The 19,705-nt window shown below is 51.1% G+C and overlaps 1 protein-coding gene across 14 annotated transcripts in view; it reads right to left on the bottom strand.

Annotated features, from left to right (window-relative positions):
* Positions 1-19,705, bottom strand: part of CELF5 (CUGBP Elav-like family member 5) — a 74,472-nt gene that overhangs the window by 41,731 nt on the left and 13,036 nt on the right. For all 14 annotated transcript variants that reach the window (XR_008516337.2, XR_008516330.2, XR_008516331.2 and 11 more), the window contains exon 2: positions 4,926-5,008. Coding sequence is in view for 9 of the 14 variants with exons in the window: in XM_054539333.2 (XP_054395308.1) it covers positions 4,926-5,008 (83 nt within the window). In the remaining 5 variants the exon portion in view is untranslated. The remainder of the gene's footprint in view (positions 1-4,925; positions 5,009-19,705) is intronic.

Below are 19,705 nucleotides of genomic sequence, written 5' to 3'. Positions count from 1 at the left end.
CCTGCCTCAGCCTCCCAAGTACCTGGGATTACAGACCCCTGCCACCACGCCCAGCTAATTTTTGTACTTTGAGCAGAGATGGGGTTTCACCATGTTGGCCAGGCTGGTCTCGAACTCCTGACCTCAGATGATTTGCTCGCCTCGGCCTCCCAAAGTGCTGGGATTACAGGCATGAGCCACCGCGCCTGACCCACCTTCACATCTTTAAATATTCTCTGCAGCCTGGTTAGGTGGAGAAAGTGCTACCCATATTGGAGATAAGGAAAACTGAGGTTTGAGGGGAAAGACGCTTGTTGAAGATTACACAGCCTGGGAGAGGGGAAGCTAAGATTTGAACTCAGGAGAACACAGAGGTGGAAGCAGAGAGAAGACAACAAATGAGAGGGCAGGATGTGGGGGCCATTGAGCTCTGGGGGCGAGGAGGAGGGAGGAGAAGAGGCTGATGCCCAGGGACTGAGGGAGAGAAACTGGTTCAAAAAAAGCAGTCAGGGGGCAGTGGGCTCAATGGCTAACGCCTGTAATCCCAGCACTTTGGGAGGCCGAGGCAGGTGGATCACTTGAGGTCAGGAGTTCAAAACCAGCCTAGTCAATGTGGTGAAACCCCGACTCTACTAAAAATATAAAAATTAGCCAGGCTTGGTGGCTCATGCCTGTAATCCCAGCTACTCAGGAGGCTGAGGCAGGAGAATCACTTGAACCCGCGAGGCAGAAGTTGCAGTGAGCTGAGATCAAGCCACTGCACTCCAGCCTGAGTGACAGAGTGAGACTCTGTCTCAAAAAAAATTGGGGGGTGTGCCATAGCCAATTTGAGCCCCATTGGGTCTAGGGGGATGGGGACTGGGTGATGGCCACAGGAGTCACTCAGGAGATGATCAGTCGCAGAACTGGTGATGGGAGTTTAGCATAGCGTGGGGTAAATAGTAGGTGCTTGATAAAAATTTGGTGGATGGATGGAAAGAAGTGTAGATGGGTGAATGGATGTGTGGGTGGATGGGAGGATAGATAGGTGGATGGATGTATACATGAATTAATAGATGGATGGGTGGAAGAGTGAGTGATGAATGAATGGATGGATGGAAGGGTAGATGGATGGACAGATGAATGGATAGACAAGTGGGTGGATGAGTAATGGATAGATGGATGGATGAATGGATGGATGGATGGGTGGATGGATGGATGGATAAAAGGGCAAATGGGTGAACAGATGGATGGATAGATGGGTGGGTGGATAGATGAGTGAGTGACTCAATGGAAGAATGGTAGATGGATGGATGTGTGGGTGAATGGATGGGTGTGTGGCTGGAAGGGAGAATGGAGGGATGCATAATAGATGTGTGGGTGGGTGGGTAGGTAATGAGTAGATGGGTGAATGAATGCGTGGATGGATGGATGGATGGATGAATTGATGGGTGGATGGGTGGATGGATGGGTGGATGAATGGATAGAAGAATGGATCAGTGTGTGAATGGAAGGATGAAAGGGTAGATCAGTGGATGGATGGATAGATGGGTGGGTGGATGGATAGATGGATGGATGGATGGATGGATGGATGGATGGATGTGTAGATGGATGGATGTGTGGCTGGATGAGAGGATGGGTGGATGATGGATGCGTGGGTGGGTAGGTGGATGAGTAGACAGATGAATGAATGGATGGATAGGCAGGTAGATGGATGACAGGTAGGCAGGCATGTGGACACATGGGCAGATGGGTGATGGGTGGATGGAAGGGTGCATGGATGGTTGGAAGTTATGAATTTATGGGTGACCCAGGAGAGTAGGCATGGAGAGAAGGACAGAGTCCCCTCAAGATGGATGCAGAGAAGGAGATGCTGGTGATTGTGGCATCTCCTCATCTCAAAGTGGACTCAGATCCAGGACACCAGCCTGGCAAGAAGGGCATGAGGTTTCATGGCTCTTGGTCCTTCCACCCTCTTCCATCTTCCCTCCTGGCTGCCAACAGAGTGCAGAGCTCAGTTTTGGCCCCCAACAAGAAAAGAACAAGTTCCAAGGTCCCTAAGGCCTCAGACAATAGAATAGAGACTGGGTTTGTGTCTCAGTTACCTTCATCAGGGAAATGAGGACAAAGGAATGGGGGAGAAGTGCTTAGCTGGGAGGACTCCTTAGAAGCTTTGGTAAATCTCCATGTATGTACAAATTTCTCTGGACAGAAGGACCAGAGCTTCCACCCAGGACCTGATGCCATGCAAAAACATGGTTCACTAAACTTAGATGAATTAGGCAACAGCACAGGGTCTGGAGTCAGACTATGAAGGTCCAAATACCCACTCTGCAGCTTGCAGGCTGCCTAACCTTGGACAAGTCCAGTATTGAGCTGGTTTGTTCCTTGAGTTCCTCCCTCCACCTTTTCCCACCCTGCTCTGCACCCCTGGGCTCCTGGTGCTAGAATGTGGTGGAAATGATGGTGTGTAATTCCAAGGCTAGGGCTTAAAGGGGACTGTGGCTTCCTCCTTGATCACTCTTTGGTTATGTGCGCTGGGGGAAGATGCCATGTTGTGAGGAGGCTCAAGCAGCACTGTGGAGAAGCCCACGTAGTGAGAAACTGAGGCCTCCTGCAACAGTCACTAGAGGGAGCCAGCTTGGAAGCAGATTCCTTAACCACAAACTCCTGCTGATATCTTGACTGTAACCTCCCTGAGCCAGGATCATGCAGCAAACTCAGTCCCAAATTCCTGATCCCTGGTAGCTGTGAGATAACAAGTGCTTATTGTTTGAAGTCTTTATTTTGGGGATAATTTGTTATGCAGCAATAAATAACTAATATGGTCCCTAGAACTCTGCTGTGCCCCTGGGCACTAATCTGTATGGACTGACCTGCCCTCCAGCTTCTGGTTGGTTTGATTTTTTGATTGGTTGTGGGGTTTCTTTCTTTCTTTTCTTCTTCTTTTTTTTTTTTTAATGTATTTTTTTAGCTTCTGGTTGGTTTGGGTAGGCACCAGCAGAAGATCCAAGATGAAGAGTGAATTCAGGGAATTTACTGCAGACTCTAGCTCACTTTTGCACATGCTGTTCCTTCTGCCTGGAGTGCCCTTCCATGCCATCTTTCAGGTTTTTTCTCAAATGTCACATCCTCAGTGAAGCCCTCCATTGAGCACCTTCTCTATAGATTGCTACCCCACTCTGCCCTGTTATTCTCTTCCAGTGCTGGAGATCAGAGAGGTTAAGTCACTGGCTCACTGTCACACAGCAAGGATGGAGCTGAGCAACAAGCCCACAGATGTGGCCACCAGACCCTACACTCTAACTTGCATCACATCACACCCAAAAGAGGGGCTCTCTATTCTTCAAGACCAACCAGAGGCCACCCCCAGGCCCAGAACCTTCCAATGCTCATGGAGAATCAAGTCAAACTCATGCCATGACCTCGGGTCCCTGTAAGGTGCACGTCAGATTTCCTACAGTCAGCCAAACGTGAAGGCTACGAATGCCCTGATGTCCCTAGAGGCTGAAAGGTCCCTGAGAATTCCAGAGGGAAGGGTGAGCTCCCTGCCCCAGAGCTCACAAGGTGGGGCACCATGGCTCACCGTGGTTCCTTCAGTCTCCATCAAGAGGCACGGCCTGGGGACCCGGATTGACTGGCTCAGGGAGACCACGCATCCTTCACTGGGGGCAGGGGCCTCCTGCCCACCCAAAGAGGACAAAGCTGACCAGGAGAGACTCGTCAGCCTGGGTGTGCTGGCTCACACCTGTAATCCAAGCACTTTGGGAGGCCGAAGCAGGAGGAGCGCTTGAGCCAGGAGTTCAGGATCAGCCCGGGCAATATAATGAGATCCCGTCTCTACAAAAATTAAAAAATTAGCCAGGTGTGATGGCATGCACCTATAGTACCAGCTACTCAGGAGGCCGAGGTAGAAGGATCACTTGACCCCAGGAGGTGGAGGCTGCAGTGAGCCATTGTACTCCAGCCTGGGCAACAAAGCAAGACCCTGTCTCAAAAAATAAAAATAAGGAGAGACACATCAGAGACAGCACCCAGGCCAGCCTCCTCTGCAGACAGAAATAATGATCAAGAAGCCCCTGTGTTGGCCAGGCTTCTTGATCAGCACTTTGGGAGGCCGAGGTGGGCAGATCACTTGAGGTCAAGAGTTTGAGACCAGTCTGGCCAATATGGCAAAACCTCGTCTCTACTAAAAATACAAAAATTAGCCAGGCATGGTGGCACGTGCTTGTAATCCCAGCTACTTGGGAGGCTGAGGCAGGAGAATCGCTTGAATCTGGGAGGCGGAGGTTGCAGTGAGCCGAGATCATGACACTGCACTCCAGCCTGGGTGACAGAGCGAGACTCCATCTCAACAACAACAACAACAACAACAACAACAAAAAGCCCTTGTGTTAAGGAACTGTGGCTCCATTTGCACCATAAAGACAAGCGAGGAAAATCCTTTTCCTTTTTATAGTGAGAAGCAACCATGGTCTACCTTCTCCCCATGGTCCACAGAGCCCTCAGCGACCAGCCCTGTCACCTTCCCTGCCCTTCCCTCCTTTCTTTCTCCACCTCCTCACTCTGTTCCAGCCACACGGGCCTCCTCCCTGTTCCACCAACACGCCAGGCATGGTCCTGCCCCAGGGCCTTGGCATGTGCTGTGCCCTCTGCCTGCTATTGCTTCTTTATCCTTCAGGTCTCAACCCAAAGACACTGACACACTGGGCCAGGTGCCCTTGTGCAGTATACAAGCTGCACAACAACACACAACCACTCTGGTATAAATTATAGAGCACAGCACACAGTAGGCACTCAATAAATGCACACTGTTATGATGATTTCTATCCCTCTGCTCCTCATACCTCTTTCTGAGTCCAGAGACACACAGAGTTCACAGCCAATCTCAGGAGGAGCCTTGGCTCCCACCCCAAGCTGAGAGCCAGCCCCTGTCCCCTCCTCCCCAGACACCACACAGGACTCACTCCGGGCAAGGTCTTCTGCTCGTGCAGGGCAGTCTGAGCTTTGATGGCGGAATCCCTGGCACAGTAGGTGAGGAAGGCACAGCCTGGAAGGGAGAGAAACGGGGTGTTAAGAGCGCACAGGCACACCCATGGTCACAGCAGCACCGGTCACAGCAGCACCACCCACAGTGGCCACTAGGTGGAAGCAACCCAAGCTTCCATCCGCAGATGCATAGATCTACACAAACTGGTGCATCCACACAACGGAATATTATTCAGCCAAGAAAAGGAAGGGAATTCTGACACAGGCTGCAACATGGATGCACCTTGAGAATGTCACTCTCCGTGAAATAAGCCAGACACAGAAGGACAAATCCTGTGTGATTCCACTCCTAGGAGATCCCTAGAGTCATTAGATTCACAGAGACAGAAAATAAAATGGAGAAGTGCCTGGGGCTGGGGAGGGGAAGGAGGACTGAGTGTTTCATGGGGACAGAGTTTCAGTTTGGGAAGATGAGAAAGTTCTGGAGATGATGGTGGTGATGGTTGCACAACCATGTGAATATGCTTAATACCACTGAGCTGTGCAATTTTTATTTTTACTTATTTATTTTGAGAGGGAGTCTCACTCTGTCGCCCAGGCTGGAGTGCAGTGGCACCATCTCGGCTCACTGCAAGCTCCGCCTCCCGGGTTCACGCCATTCTCCTGCTTCAGCCTCTCGAGTAGCTGGGACTACAGGCACCTGCCACCATGCCTGGCTAATTTTTCGTATTTTTAGTAAAGGCGGGGTTTCACCGTGTTAGCCAGGATGGTCTCGATCTCCTGACCTCGTGATCTGCCCGCCTCGGCCTCCCAAAGTGCTGGGATGACAGGCGTGAGCCACCGCGCCCAGCCTGAGCTATGCATTTGAAAACAGTTAAAGTTGTGTGTATCTTACTACAATTTCAAAAAATAAAAACAGAAGACGATGCTGAAGCCACCATGTTTTGGGGGGGGACAGTCGAAGTGGCTCAGTGTTTTCCACCCCTTCCACCCCTGCACACACACACCCCTGCACACACACACACACCCCTGCACACACACACACACACACCCGCACACACACACACACCCCTGCACACACACACACACACCCCCGCACACACACACACCCCCGCGCACACACACACACCCGCACACACCCCCGCACACACACACACCCCCGCGCACACACACCCCCGCACACACACACCCCCCCGCACACACACACCCGCGCACACACACACCCCCGCACACACACACGCCCGCACACACACACCCCTGCACACACACACACACCCGTGCACACACACACCCCTGCACACACACACACCCCCCGCACACACACACCCCCGCACACACACACCCCTGCACACACACACCCCTGCATACACACACCCCCGTGCGCACACACACCCCCGCGCGCACACACACCCCTGCACACACACACACACACCCCTGCACACATACACCCCTGCACACACACACACCCCCTGCACACACACACACACCCCTGCACACATACACACCCCTGCACACACACCCGCGCACACACACACCCGCGCACACACACACCCCTGCACACACACACACACCCCCGCACACACACACCCCCGCACACACACCCCTGCACACATACACCCCTGCACACACACACCCCTGCACACACACACCCCTGCACACACACACACACCCCTGCACACACACACACCCGCGCACACACACCCCTGCACACACACACACACACCCGGACACACACCCCTGCACACACACACACCCGCACACACACCCCTGCACACACACACACACCCGCACACACACACCCCCACACACACACACACCCCTGCGCACACACACACCCCCACGCACACACACACCCCTGCACACACACACACACCCACAAAGGGTGAGACCAGGAAGAAGGAGAGGAGGTCCAGCCATTAACAAAGTCAGTGGCTGAGCTCAGAAAAGAGATGCTGAGAGCCCTGGACAAGGTGGGGTGAGAGGAGTGGGCAGAGGGGCTGCCCAGCGGGGAGGATGGGGAGGGCACTAGTGGTCCCAGAAAGATGGAAGAAGGCCTGGCCCTGGGATAGGGAGCAGTGGGCTCTGCCACTGACCAGCACTGTAGCCTTGGACCATGCGCTCCCCCTCTCTGGGCCTCACTTTCCCCTATCAGAGGGAGAGGGGATGGTCTGAGAGGACCACAGCTTGGACCAGCCAATGGATGGGGGTGGAGCTTGAGAGGGTGTGGCATGGTGGCAGAAATCAGGACCAATCAGGAGAGGCGAGGGGCAGGGCCATCCCCTGGAGTGGCCCAGAGTGAGGCTGTGATTGGATGACATTAGGGATGGGAGGCAAGGGATGGGGCCAGCCCATAGAGTGGCCCAGAGTGAGGCTGTGATTGGGCCACATTAGGGATCGGAGGGTGGAAAGCGAGGGGCGGGGCCAGCCCTCCAGTGGCCCAGAGTGAGGCTGTGATTGGGCGACATTAGAGGTGGGAGACCAGAGACGTTGACAGAGACAGAGACAGGAGACGAGCAAGTCAAGAGAATCCGCCCTCGCCCTGAAAGCCTAATTAGATCAAAAGTATTCTGAAAGACGTTTCCCCGAGGTGGGGTAGGGATTGCACACAGGAGGTCAGGGGTCCTGGGATGGACACAGGGGACTGAGTGGACCTGTTTGGGGACCTGTGAAATGAGACCATCGTTGGCTGCTCCGATGTTGTCAAACCCTCGGTTCCCCCTCAAACCCCGCCCCCTATGGTCCCTGGTCTCCCAGGGACACTCTGTACGGAGCTCCACGGTGTCCACTTCTGCTCCAGGCAGGAGCTAATTAAAGTGGCCACCTGCTGGTCGCTCCCACCAGCTGGGCTGTGTGGTGGGGAGGGGGTAGGGAATCCGAGGGAATCCACCCCAGGTCCCAAAAGTCCCCTGGAACCCTGGGGGTACCAGGCAGAGCTGACAAAGGTTTCCAGCATTAAAAAAAAAAAAAAGAAAAAAAGTTTGTGGTAGGAAAGAAAAATGGTACGGCTGCTGCAGAAAACAGTTTGATAGTTCCTCCAGAAACGAAACACAAAATTACCACGGAACTCAGCAATTCCACGTCTGGGTGTATATTCAGAAGAACTGAAAGCAGGGACTGGAACAGAGATATTTGTATAACAATGTTGACAGCAGTAAGATTCACAGTGGCCGAAAGGCGGAAGCAACCCAGGCGCCCATTCACAGATGAAGGGATCGATACAATATGGTCAACCCACACAGTGGAATATTATCCAGCCACAAGAAGGAAGGAAATTCTGATACCTGATACAACGTGGGTGAACCTTGAGAACACCATGCTCAGTGAAATAAGCCAGACACAAAACGACAGACAGAGGAGGACCACAGACCCAACAGAGTCACAGAGATGGAAATGAGGATGGGGGGTGCCAGGGGCTGGGGAGGGGGAAGGGGAGTGAGTGTTTCACAGGGATACGGTTTCAGTTTGGGAAGATGAGAACGTTCTGGAGGCCAGGCAAGGTGACTCTCGCCTGTCATCCCAGCACTTTAGGAGGCCAAGGCGGGAGGATCAATTGAGCCCACGAGTTGGAGGCTGCAGTGAGCTATGATAGCACCACTGCAATCCAGCCTAGGCAACAGAGTGAGACCCTGTCTCTAAAATAAAAAAAAATAAAAGTTCTGAAGATCAGATAGTGGTGATGATTGCAGAACAATATGAATGTACTTAATGCCACTGAACTGTATGCTTAAAAATGGTTAAGATGGGCCGGGAGCGGTGGCTCACACCTGTAATCCCAGCACTTCGGGAGGCAGAGGCCGGTGGATCATCTGAGGTCAGGAGTTCAAGACCAGCCTGGCCAAAAAGGCGAAACTCCATCTTTACTAAAAATACAAAAAAAAAAAACTAGCCAGGTGTGGTGGTGGGCACCTATTATTCCAGCTACTCGGGAGGCTGAGTCATGAGAATCGTTTGAACCCGGGCAGCTGAGTTTGCAATGAGCCAAGATCACGCCACTGCGCTCCAGCCTGGGCAACAGAGCAAGGTGCTATCTCAATTAAAAAAAATGTTTTAATGGTACATTTTATATTATGCATATATCACCACAATAAACATTGTAATTGGGAATATTACCAACATACCCCTCTGAAAAGTGCAGAACATGTAAGCGTGCAATGTAACAAATGATTATAAATCCATACAACCATCTCTGTGTCTTGGGTCAAGACATAGAAAGTGAGACCGGGCGCAATGGCTCATGCCTGTAATCCCAGCACTTTGGGAGGCCGAGGCGGGAGGATCGCTTGAGTTCACAATTTCAAGACCAGCCTGGGCAACATGGCGAAAACCCATCTTTATAAAAAATACAAAAATTAGGCCAGGCGTGATGGCTCACCCCTGTAATCCCAGCACTTTGGGAGGCCGAGGCAGGTGGATCACGAGGTCAGGAGATCGAGACCATCCTGGCTAACACGGTGAAACCCTATTTCTACTAAAAATACAAAAAATTCGCCGGGCGTGGTGGCAGGCGCCTATAGTTCCAGCTACTCAGGAGGCCAAGGCAGGAGGATCGCTTGAGCCCAGGGTGTGGAGGTTGCAGTGAGCTGTGATTGTACCACTGCACTCCAGCCTGGATGACACAGTCAGACTGTCTCAACAACAAAAGTAGAAAGTGGCAGCCACCATGAAGCCACCAGAAGTCCTAGTGTCCCCCACCCCAGCACAACCCCCTCCATCCTGCAGGGGTAACCACCCCAGCTCTTGTGTATGCTTTCATGATGCTGTCCCCACCATGTGCGCATCACGTATTAATGTGATTGAGTGCTTCCTGTTTTTTGACTTATATAAACGAAATCATAGCATAGGTCTGCCCTTGCGTCTGGCTTCTTTCATTCAATATACAGTCAACAGCATGTGGTTGTGTGTATCAGGAGTGAGTTCCTTTTTGTTTCTGGGTAGTATTGTGTCCTATGAATAGACTACAAATTGCTTGTCCATTCTCCCATGGGTGGGCATTTGGGATATTTGCTATTTGGGGCAATTATGAATAAAGTTGCTCTGCAACAGTCTTGTCCAATATTTTTTTTTTGAGACAGGGTCTTGCTCTGTTGCCCAGCCTGGAGTGCAGTGGTGTGATCACAGCTCACTGGAGCTTCCACCTCTTGGGCTCAAGTGATCCTCTGGCCTCAGCCTCCCATGTAGCTGGGACCACAGTTGCATGCCACCACACCCAGCTTTTATTATTATTACTATTATTATTAGAGATGGGGTCTTGCTATGTTGCTCAGGCTGGTCCTGAACTCTTGGGCTCAAGTGATCCTCCTGCCTTGGCTTCCCAAAGTGCTAGGATTATAGGCATAAGCCACTGCACCCAGCGTTGTCCATATATATATATAGATAGATAGATAGATAGATAGATAGATAGATATAGATATAGATATAGATAGAGAGAGAGAGAGAGAGAGAGAGAGAGAGAGAGACTGAGTCTCAATCTGTCGCCCAGGCTGGAGTGCAGTGGCGCAATCTCAGCTCACTGCAACCTTCCCCTCCTGGGTTCAAGTGATTCTCCTGTCTCAGCCTCCCGAGTAGCTGGGATTACAGGTGTCCGCCACCATGCCCAGCTAATTTTTGTATTTTTAATAGAGACAGGGTTTCACCATGTTGGCCAGGCTGGTCTTGATCTCCTGATCTCAAGTGATCCACCTGCCGTGGCCTCCCAAATTGCTGGGATTATAGGTGTGAGCCACCGCACCCGGCCTTGTCCATATATTTTAATGCAAAAAGCATACCCAGGAGGGAAATGCTGGGCATAAGACAGGCGTGTGTTTAACTTTCATCCATTCCTTCAAATCGTTTTCTGAAGTGGGTTGTGCCTATGTCGGGCTCTATTAGTGCTTCATCTTCACTAATGCTTGGTTTTTGCCAACCTTTTAAATGTCAGTCATTAAGGTGGGCGTGCAGTTGTATTTCATTGAGATTTTAATGCACCTTCCAAGAACTATTAATGAAGCTGGGCACCTTGTCACTTTGGGGGAGCTCTTCACAGAGTCTATGTGCTCATCTTTCCTGTTGTCATTGTTGTATGTGATGGTCTATTCTTGATGTTTGTTTTCCGAATTTTATTCCCCAAGCTCTTCAAAAGAACTACACTAAGACAATGAGCCCTAAGGCCTGAGAGAAATCAGGTTTGATTGGCAAGAAATTGGGCTGCAGGCAGATGTAAAATAAGGATAAAAAACTTTCTTCCTAGGTTCCTTTTTTTTTTTTTTTTTTGCCTGTGGACTCCTCGTCTGCAGGGTTTGGAGGGTGGTGGCTCGAGAAGGGTAGGGAGTGGGTAGGTGCCCTGAGCAACACTTAAGGCCATCAGCCCCAGGGTCTGGGAGCTCTGCAGTGAAAGGGAAACACCACACACACACGCACACACACACAGATGCATACACACACCACACACACACACAGAGGCATACACACACACACACACGCACACACACAGATGCATACACACACCACACACACGCACAGATGCATACACACATGCACACACACACAGATGCACACACACACCACACACATGCACAGATGCATACACACATCACACACACACATGCACAGATGCAAACACACACCACACACACGCAGACAAGACACATGCACAACACACACACAGATGCATGCACACACCACACACTACACACACACACGCACAGATGCATACACACACCACACATGCACACACATGCAGACAAGACACATGCACACACCACACACTACACAGGCACAGGTGCATGCACACACCAAACACTACACACACACAGAGGCATACACACACAACACATACACACACGCGGACAAGATGCATGCACACACCACACACTACACACACACGCACAGATGCATATACACATCACACATGCACATGCACACACAGACAGGATGCATGCACACACCACACACCACACACACACGTACAGACAGATGTATGCACACACCACACACAAGTATATGCAGACAAGACACATGCACACACCACACACTACACACACACACGCACAGATACATACACACACCACATACGCACACACATACGCAGACAAGACGCATGCAAATACCACACACACACGCATAGATGCATGCACACACCACACACTACACACAAGACACGCACAACACACCACACACACATGCACAGATGCATACACACCACACACTACACACACAATGCATGCACAACACACACTATGCACACAGATGCATACACACACCACACATGCACACACACGCAGAAAAGACACATATGCACCACACATAGATGCATGCACATACCACACACTACACACACACATGCACAGATGCATGCACACACCACACACATCACACACAATGCATGCACAACACACTACACACACACACTCATACACAGATGCATACACACACACGCAGACAAGACGCATGCACACCACACACACAGACGCATGCACAACACACACACAGATGCATGCACACACCACACACTACACACACAGGTGCATGCACACACCACGCACTACACACACATACACACAACGCATGCACACCACACACACTACACACATACAGATGCATGCACACACCACACACTACACACACATACACACAATGCATACACACCACACACACTACACACATACAGATGCATGCATACACCACACACTACACACACACACAATGCAATAATGTATGCACACCACATACACTACGCACACACACATACTGCATGCATACCACACACACACTCGCACGCACAGGCCCATGCACACGCCACACACAGACGCATGCTCACAAAAGCCCGCCCTGCCGCTGTCCCTGGTGCTGAAAATCTTCCTTACGGCTTCCGTGATCTCTTGGCCCAACCTCTTCTTGGCCTCTTTGCTTGTCGTTTCTAGCTGGTGAAAATGCGTAATGTTTACCCACCCCTGGATAAATAGAGCTTTGATTCACGGTTCCTGTTATGGGCTGAATGTGCTTCTCCCCCTCTCCAAATTCATCATTTGCAGTCCTAATCCCCAGGACCTCCGAATGTGACTTTATTTGGAAACGGGGTCATTGCAGATGGAATTAGTCAACATGAGGTCATCAGGGTGGGCCCTGATCCAATAAGACTGGTGCCCTTATAAAAAATGGAAAAATAGACACAGAGACACGCACAGGCAGGGGGACGTGAAGATGGAGGCGGAGATGGGACGATGCCTTTACAAGACAAGGAACGCTACAGGGGAACGGCCTGGAATAAATGCTCCCTCACAGCCTCAGAAGGAACCAGCCCTGCCAATACCTTGATCTCGAACTTCTGGCCTCCAGAACTGAGCAAAAATAAATTTCTGTTGTTTAAGCCACCCTGTCTGTGGTGTGTGGTTACGGCAGCGCCTGCAAACTCGTACAGTTCCCCATCAGCACAGACGTGCAGTGATGTTAATAAAGTCCATTGGGCCAGGTGTGGTGACTTACACCTGGAATCCCAGCACCTTCAGAGGCCGAGGCAGAAGGATTGCTTGAGCCCAGGAGTTCGAGACCAGCCTGGGCAACGTAGTGAAATTCCATCTCTACAAATAATTTTAAAAATTAGCTGGGTGTTGTGGCATGTGCCTGTGGTCCCAGCTACTCAGGAGGCCAAGACAGGAGAATCACTTGAGCCTGGACAGTCGATACTGCAGTGAGGCATGACTGCGCCACTGTGCTCCAGCCTGGCTCCAGCCAAGGTTTTGCAACATAGCAAAACCTTGTCTCAAAGAAACTCCACTGATATTTAATGTTAATAAGCTTATACCCAGAAAAAAATAAAAAACACACACATACACAAATACCTCAAAACAAAAAAATTTAAAACCAAACAAAAAAAAGAAAAAACTGAAAAAGAAAAGAATAAGCTTATACTCTATACTAACTCATTTAATACTCATAGTAGCCCCTATGAAGTAGCTGCTGGCATTGTTCCCATTTTACAGATGACAGACGAGGGCACAGAGAGGGGAAGTGGCTTGCCCAAGGTCACACAGGTGGTAAGTAGAATGTTCAGGCTTTGTTATTATTATTATTATTATTATTTGAGATGGAGTCTCGCTCTGTCGCTCAGGCTGAAGTGCAGCAGCACCATCTCAACTCACTGCAACGTCCGCCTCCCAGGTTCAAATGACTCTCTTGCATCTGCCTCCTGAGTAGCTGGGATTACAGGTACCTGCCGCCAAGCCCAGCTAATTTTTTTTTGGATGGAGTCTTGCTCTGTTGCCCAGGCTGGAGTGCAATGGCACAATCTCCGCTCACTGTAACCTCCGCCTCCCGAGTTCAAGCGATTCTCCTGCCTCGGCCTCCCAAGTAGCTGGGATTACAGGTGCCTGCCACTGTGCCTAATTTTTGTATTTTTAGTAGAGACAGGATTTTCACCATCTCGGCCAGGCTGATCTTGAACTCCTGACCTCATGATCCACCCACCTCAGCCTCCCAAAGTGCTGGGACTACAGGTGTGAGTCACTGCGCCCAGCCATTTTTTTTTGTATTTTTAGTAGAGATGGAGTTTCACCATGTTGGCCAGGCTGGTCTCAAACTGCTGACCTCAGGTGATCTGCCTGCCTTGGCCTCCCAAAGTACTGAGATTACAGGCATGAGCCACTGCACCCAGCCAATTTTTTGCATTTTTTAGTAGAGATGGGATCTCACCATGTTGGCCAGGCCGGTCTTGAACTCCTGACCTCAAGTAATCCGCCCGCCTCAGCCTCCCAAAGCACTGGGATTACAGGTGTGAGCCATCGTGCCCGGCCAAATATCGAGGGCTTAAATCTAGGTAGTCCAGCTCTGCAGACCATGCACTAACCACTGAGATCCACTGCCTGGTGTTCACATCTTTTCCAAAATTCTCCCCCGAGGAATATGAGGAAGAACACAGCCTCTTGCCATACCTGCTTCCCTAGAAATAACCTTAAAATAGTGCCACCTTGGGCCGGGCGTGGTGGTTCATGCCTGTAAACCCAGCATTTTGCGAGGCCAAGGCAGGTGGATAACCTGAAGTCAGGAGTTTGAGACCAGCCTGCCCAACATGGTGAAACCCCATCTCTACTAAAAATACAAAAATTAGCTGGGCGTGGTGGCGCGTGCCTGTGGTTCCAGCTACATGGGAGGTTGAGGCAGGAGAATTGCTTGAACCCGGGAGATGAGGTTGCAGTGAGCCGAGGTCGCACCATTGCACTCCAGCCTGGGCAACAGAGGGAGACTCTGTCTCAGACAAACACACAACAACAACAAACTAGTGCCACCTTTCTCAGAAACATGGCGCTGGATCAAATGCTGAGGGCCCTGTGGATCCCATTTCAACGGTGAGCGCTCTGGTTGGTTGCATCCTAGACCCAGAGGGACCCCCTGAAGGAAGCCTCAGCCTGAGCCACAGCTTATCCCCCACCCACGCCAGGTGAGCCTCTCACCGTGTCTGAGCCCCAGCCACTCCCACCCCCCACACCTGCCCCAGATGGCAAGGGCACCAGAGCTAGGTGTGCAGCCTCTCTGCACACCTGGAGAGCCTTGGGGTTCTGGAGGGGGTAGACAGGGAAGTCCCACCTGGGATCAACGGTTCAGAATGCTCAGTGATTGGCAATCTGCACCCACTCTATTTTCAAAGCCTGGACAAGAACTGATCTTTAGGCCGGGTGCGGTGACCCATGCCTGTAATCCCAGCACTTTGGGAGGCCGAGGCGGGTGGATCACAAGGTCAGGAGATCAAGACTATCCTGGCCAACACGGTGAAACCCCATCTCTAGTAAAAATACACACCCACAAATTAGCTGGGTGTGGTGGTGCGTGGTGGTTCGTGCCTGTAATCCCAGCTACTCGGGAGCCTGAGGCAGAAGAACTGCTTGAACCAGGGAGTTGGAGGCTGCAGTGAGCTGAGATCGTGCCACTGCGCTCCAGCCTGGTGACAGAGCAAGGCTCCATCTCAAAAGAAAAAAAAAGAACTGATCTTCAAGTTCATAGACAATGCACTGCACACAAATCTCTTGAGACCCAAGGGTATATCAGGGATCAAGGTGGGGGATCCTTGGGGAACATGAGATCTGCTCAATGGATAAGTTTCTCCAGCCCAGGCAGCTGGGGACCTCAGCCCGAAAGGACACTCCAGTCTCCAGCCCAGGAAAATGCTCTTTTTTGGGAAGTGATTCTCTGTGATCCTCCTGCTAGGAGGAGGCAGAGCCTGGCACTCCTCTCCCCTCCACTCTGTGTGGTCAGCCCGGGCCAAGAGAAGGGCAGGGCTGGGGACGCTCTGAAGGCAGCGTGGTTCTGCTTGGAGAGGGCTTCCTGAAGGATGCTTCTTGGAGCTGGGGCCATAGAGGAAGAGCCTGCCTGGTGTGTGAGACATAGGCTTTCAGAAGTGTGTGGTAGGGCCGGGCGTGGTGGCTCACGTCTGTAATCCCAGCACTTTGGGAGGCCGAGGCAGGTGGATCACCTAAGGTCAGGAGTTCAAGACCAGCCTGGCCAACATGGTGAAACCTCCTCTCTACTAAAAATACAAAAATTAGCTGGGTATGGTGGTTCATGCTTGTAGTCCCAGCTACGTAGGAGGCTGAGGCACGAGAATGACTCTTGAACCCGGAAGGCAGAGGTTGCAGTGAGTCGAGATTATGCCACTGCCTTCCAGCCTGGATGACAGAGTGAGACTCCATCTCAAAAAAAAAAGAAAGAAGAAAAAGAAAGGCCAGCTGCAGTGGCTCACCTGTAATCCCAGCACTTTGGGAGGCAGAGGCGGGCGGATCATTTGAGGTAAGGAGTTCAAGACCAGTCTGGCCAACATGATGAAACCCTGTCTCTACTAAAAATACAAAAATTGGCTGGGCGTGGTGGCCTGCGCCTAAAATTCCAGCTACTCAGGAGGCTGAGGCAGGAGAATCACTTGAACTTGGGAGGCAGAGGTTGCAGTGAGCCGAGATCTCGCCACTGCGCTCCAACCTGAGCGACAGAGCAAAACTCTTGCCTCAAAAAAAAAAAAAAAAAAAAAAGTGTGTTGCAGGAGATGGGGGATGCCATTGGAGGGGACAGATGAGGGTGAAACAGGCAAAAAACTGTGGGACTGATGTCGAGGGCAGTGGGAAGCCATGGAAGGTGTTTGAGCAGGGGTTGGACACAGTCAGAGGTGTGTGCGGGAAGGAGCCTCCTGGGGCCAGCACAAAGAAGGGACTGGAGTGCAGGACAGAAGCCTGGAGGCCAGCGAGGGCGCGGAGTAAAGGTCAGGATGGGAGAGGTGAAGAATAAACCAGGGGGCCATGGGGACAAAGACAGGAAAATCTAAGGCAGGGCTTTGGTGGGCGACGAGGGGAGGGGAGGGAGGAGGCAAAGATGGCTGGGATGCACTTGGATGGTGGGGTGTGAGGATGTAATGGGTTGAATGGTGGCTCCCTGAAAAAGAGCTACATCCATTCTGAGCCTGGGCAACATAGTGAGACCCCAACTCTACCGAAAAAAAAAAGTTAGCCGGGCATGGTGGCTCACATCTGTAGTCCCAGGTACTCAGGAGGCTGAGGCGGGAGGATGGCTTGAACCCAGGAGTTTGAGACGAGCCTGGGCAACATAGTGAGACCCCATCTCTAGTAAAAATTAAAAACAATTAGCCGGTCATGGTGGCACACACTTGCCATCCCAGCTACTCGGGAGGCTGAGGCGGGAGGATTGCTTGAGCTCAGGAGTTTGCACCAGCCTGGGCAATGTAGTGAGACCTTGTCTCTAATAATAAAAAAAAAAATTAGCTGGGTGTGGTGGTTCACACCTGTAGTTCCAGCTACTAAAGAGGCTGAGGCGGGAGGAGCCCTTGAGCCTGGGAAGTCGAGGCTGCAGCAAGCTATGATCATACCACTGCACTCCAGCCTAGGTGACAGAGTGAGACCCTGTCTCAAAAAAATTAAAATTAATTTTATAAAATTTTAAAAATGAAATAGCCACTCTGGAACCTGAAATCTGACCTGATTTGGAAAAAAAGACTTTGTAGATTTCAATAAGGAACTTGGGATGAAGTCATGCTAGATGAAGGCGGGCCCCAAACACAAGGACAAGCGTCCTTAATTTTTAATTTTTATTTTTTTTTTGAGATGGAGTCTCGCTCTGTTGTCCAGGCTAGAGTGCAACGGTGTGATCTTGGCTCACTGCAACCTCCGCCTCCTGGGTTCAAGCAATTCTGCCTCAGCCTCCTGAGTACTGGGATTACAGGCACCTGCCGCCACACCCTGCTAATGTTGTATTTTTAGTAGAGACAGGGTTTCGTCACGTTGGCCAGGCTGGTCTTGAACTCCTGACCTCAAGTGAACCACCTGCCTCGGCCTCCCAAAGTGCTGGGATTACAGGTGTGAGCCACCGCACCTGGCCTCAAGTGTCCTTATAACACAGAGGAGAGGAGACGCAGATGCAGAGATGATGGAGCAGAGACCACAGTGATGCGTCCACCAGCCAAGGATACTTGGAGTCCCCAGAAGCTGGAAGAGGCAGGAAGGACCCTCCCCTTGGAGAAAGTGAGGCCCTACCCACACCTTGATGACTGATTTCTGGCCTCCAGGACTGGGAGAGGCTGTTCCAAGACCCCCAGTTTGTGGTCATTTGTTACGAAAGCTGTGGGACAACAAACCCAGGTAGGAACCCAGGAGGAGGTGCACTTTGGAAGAAAGACATGAACCCTGGTTTGGGCCCTGCGGGATCTCAGGGTTTGGGGGATATCAGAGGGAAGTACTGTCAGAAGGGTTTGAACCAGAGCAACTCCATCTTGAATAGGAGCTTAATAACTGGGTTTACAACTCGTGCCACTACTGCCCGGCTAATTTTTTACTTTTAGTAGAGAAGGGGTTTCACCATGTTGGCCAGGCTGGGTCTTGAACTCCTGACCTTAAATGATCCATCCGCCTCGGCCTCCCAAAGTGCTGGGATTACAGGCGTGACCCACGGCGCCCGGCCAAGTTAGATATTCTTTTTTTGTTTGTTTTTTTTTGAGACAGAGTCTCGCTCTTTCTTCCAGGCTGGAATGCAGTGGCGGGACCTCGGCTCACTGCAAGCTCTGCCTCCCAGGTTCACGCCATCCTCCTGCCTCAGTCTCCCGAGTAGCTGGGACTACAGGCGCCCGCCATCGCGCCTGGCTAATTTTTGTATTTTTTAGTAGAGACGGGGTTTCACCGTGTTAGCCAGGATGGTCTCTATCTCCTGACCTCGTGATCCGCCCGCCTCGGCCTCCCAAAGGGCTGGGATTACAGGCGTGAGCCACCGCACCCGGCCTCAAGTTAGATATTCTTAATCACGAGATGAGATAGGAGGTTGGCAGAACGGTATCAAAAGATACAGGTCATAAAAACCCTGCTTATAAAACAGGATGTGGTAAATAAGCTGCCAAAACCCACTCAAACCAAGATGGGGGTGAAAGTGACCTCTGGTCATCCTCACTGCTCATTACATGCTAATTATAATGCATTAGCATGCTAAGAGACACTCCCACCCGCACCATGACAGTTTACAAACGCCATGGCAACGTCTGCAAATTATCCTAAAAGTGGAGGACCCTTCAGCTCCAGGAACTGCCCACCCCTTTCCCGGGAAACTCATGAATAATCCACCTCTTGTTTAGCATATGATCAAGGAGTAACCATAAAAATTGCCAACAAGCAGCCCAGGCGGCTGCTCTATGCAGTAGATATTCTTTATTACTTTCCTTTTTTTTTTTTTTTTTTTGAGACGGAGTCTCGCTCTGCCGCCCAGGCTGGAGTGCAGTGGCGCGATCTCAGCTCACTGCAAGATC

This window comes from Pongo abelii, chromosome 20, assembly GCF_028885655.2.
Source record: "Pongo abelii isolate AG06213 chromosome 20, NHGRI_mPonAbe1-v2.0_pri, whole genome shotgun sequence".
NCBI lineage: Eukaryota > Metazoa > Chordata > Mammalia > Primates > Hominidae > Pongo > Pongo abelii.
This window is presented reverse-complemented; position numbering and strand designations above follow the sequence as displayed.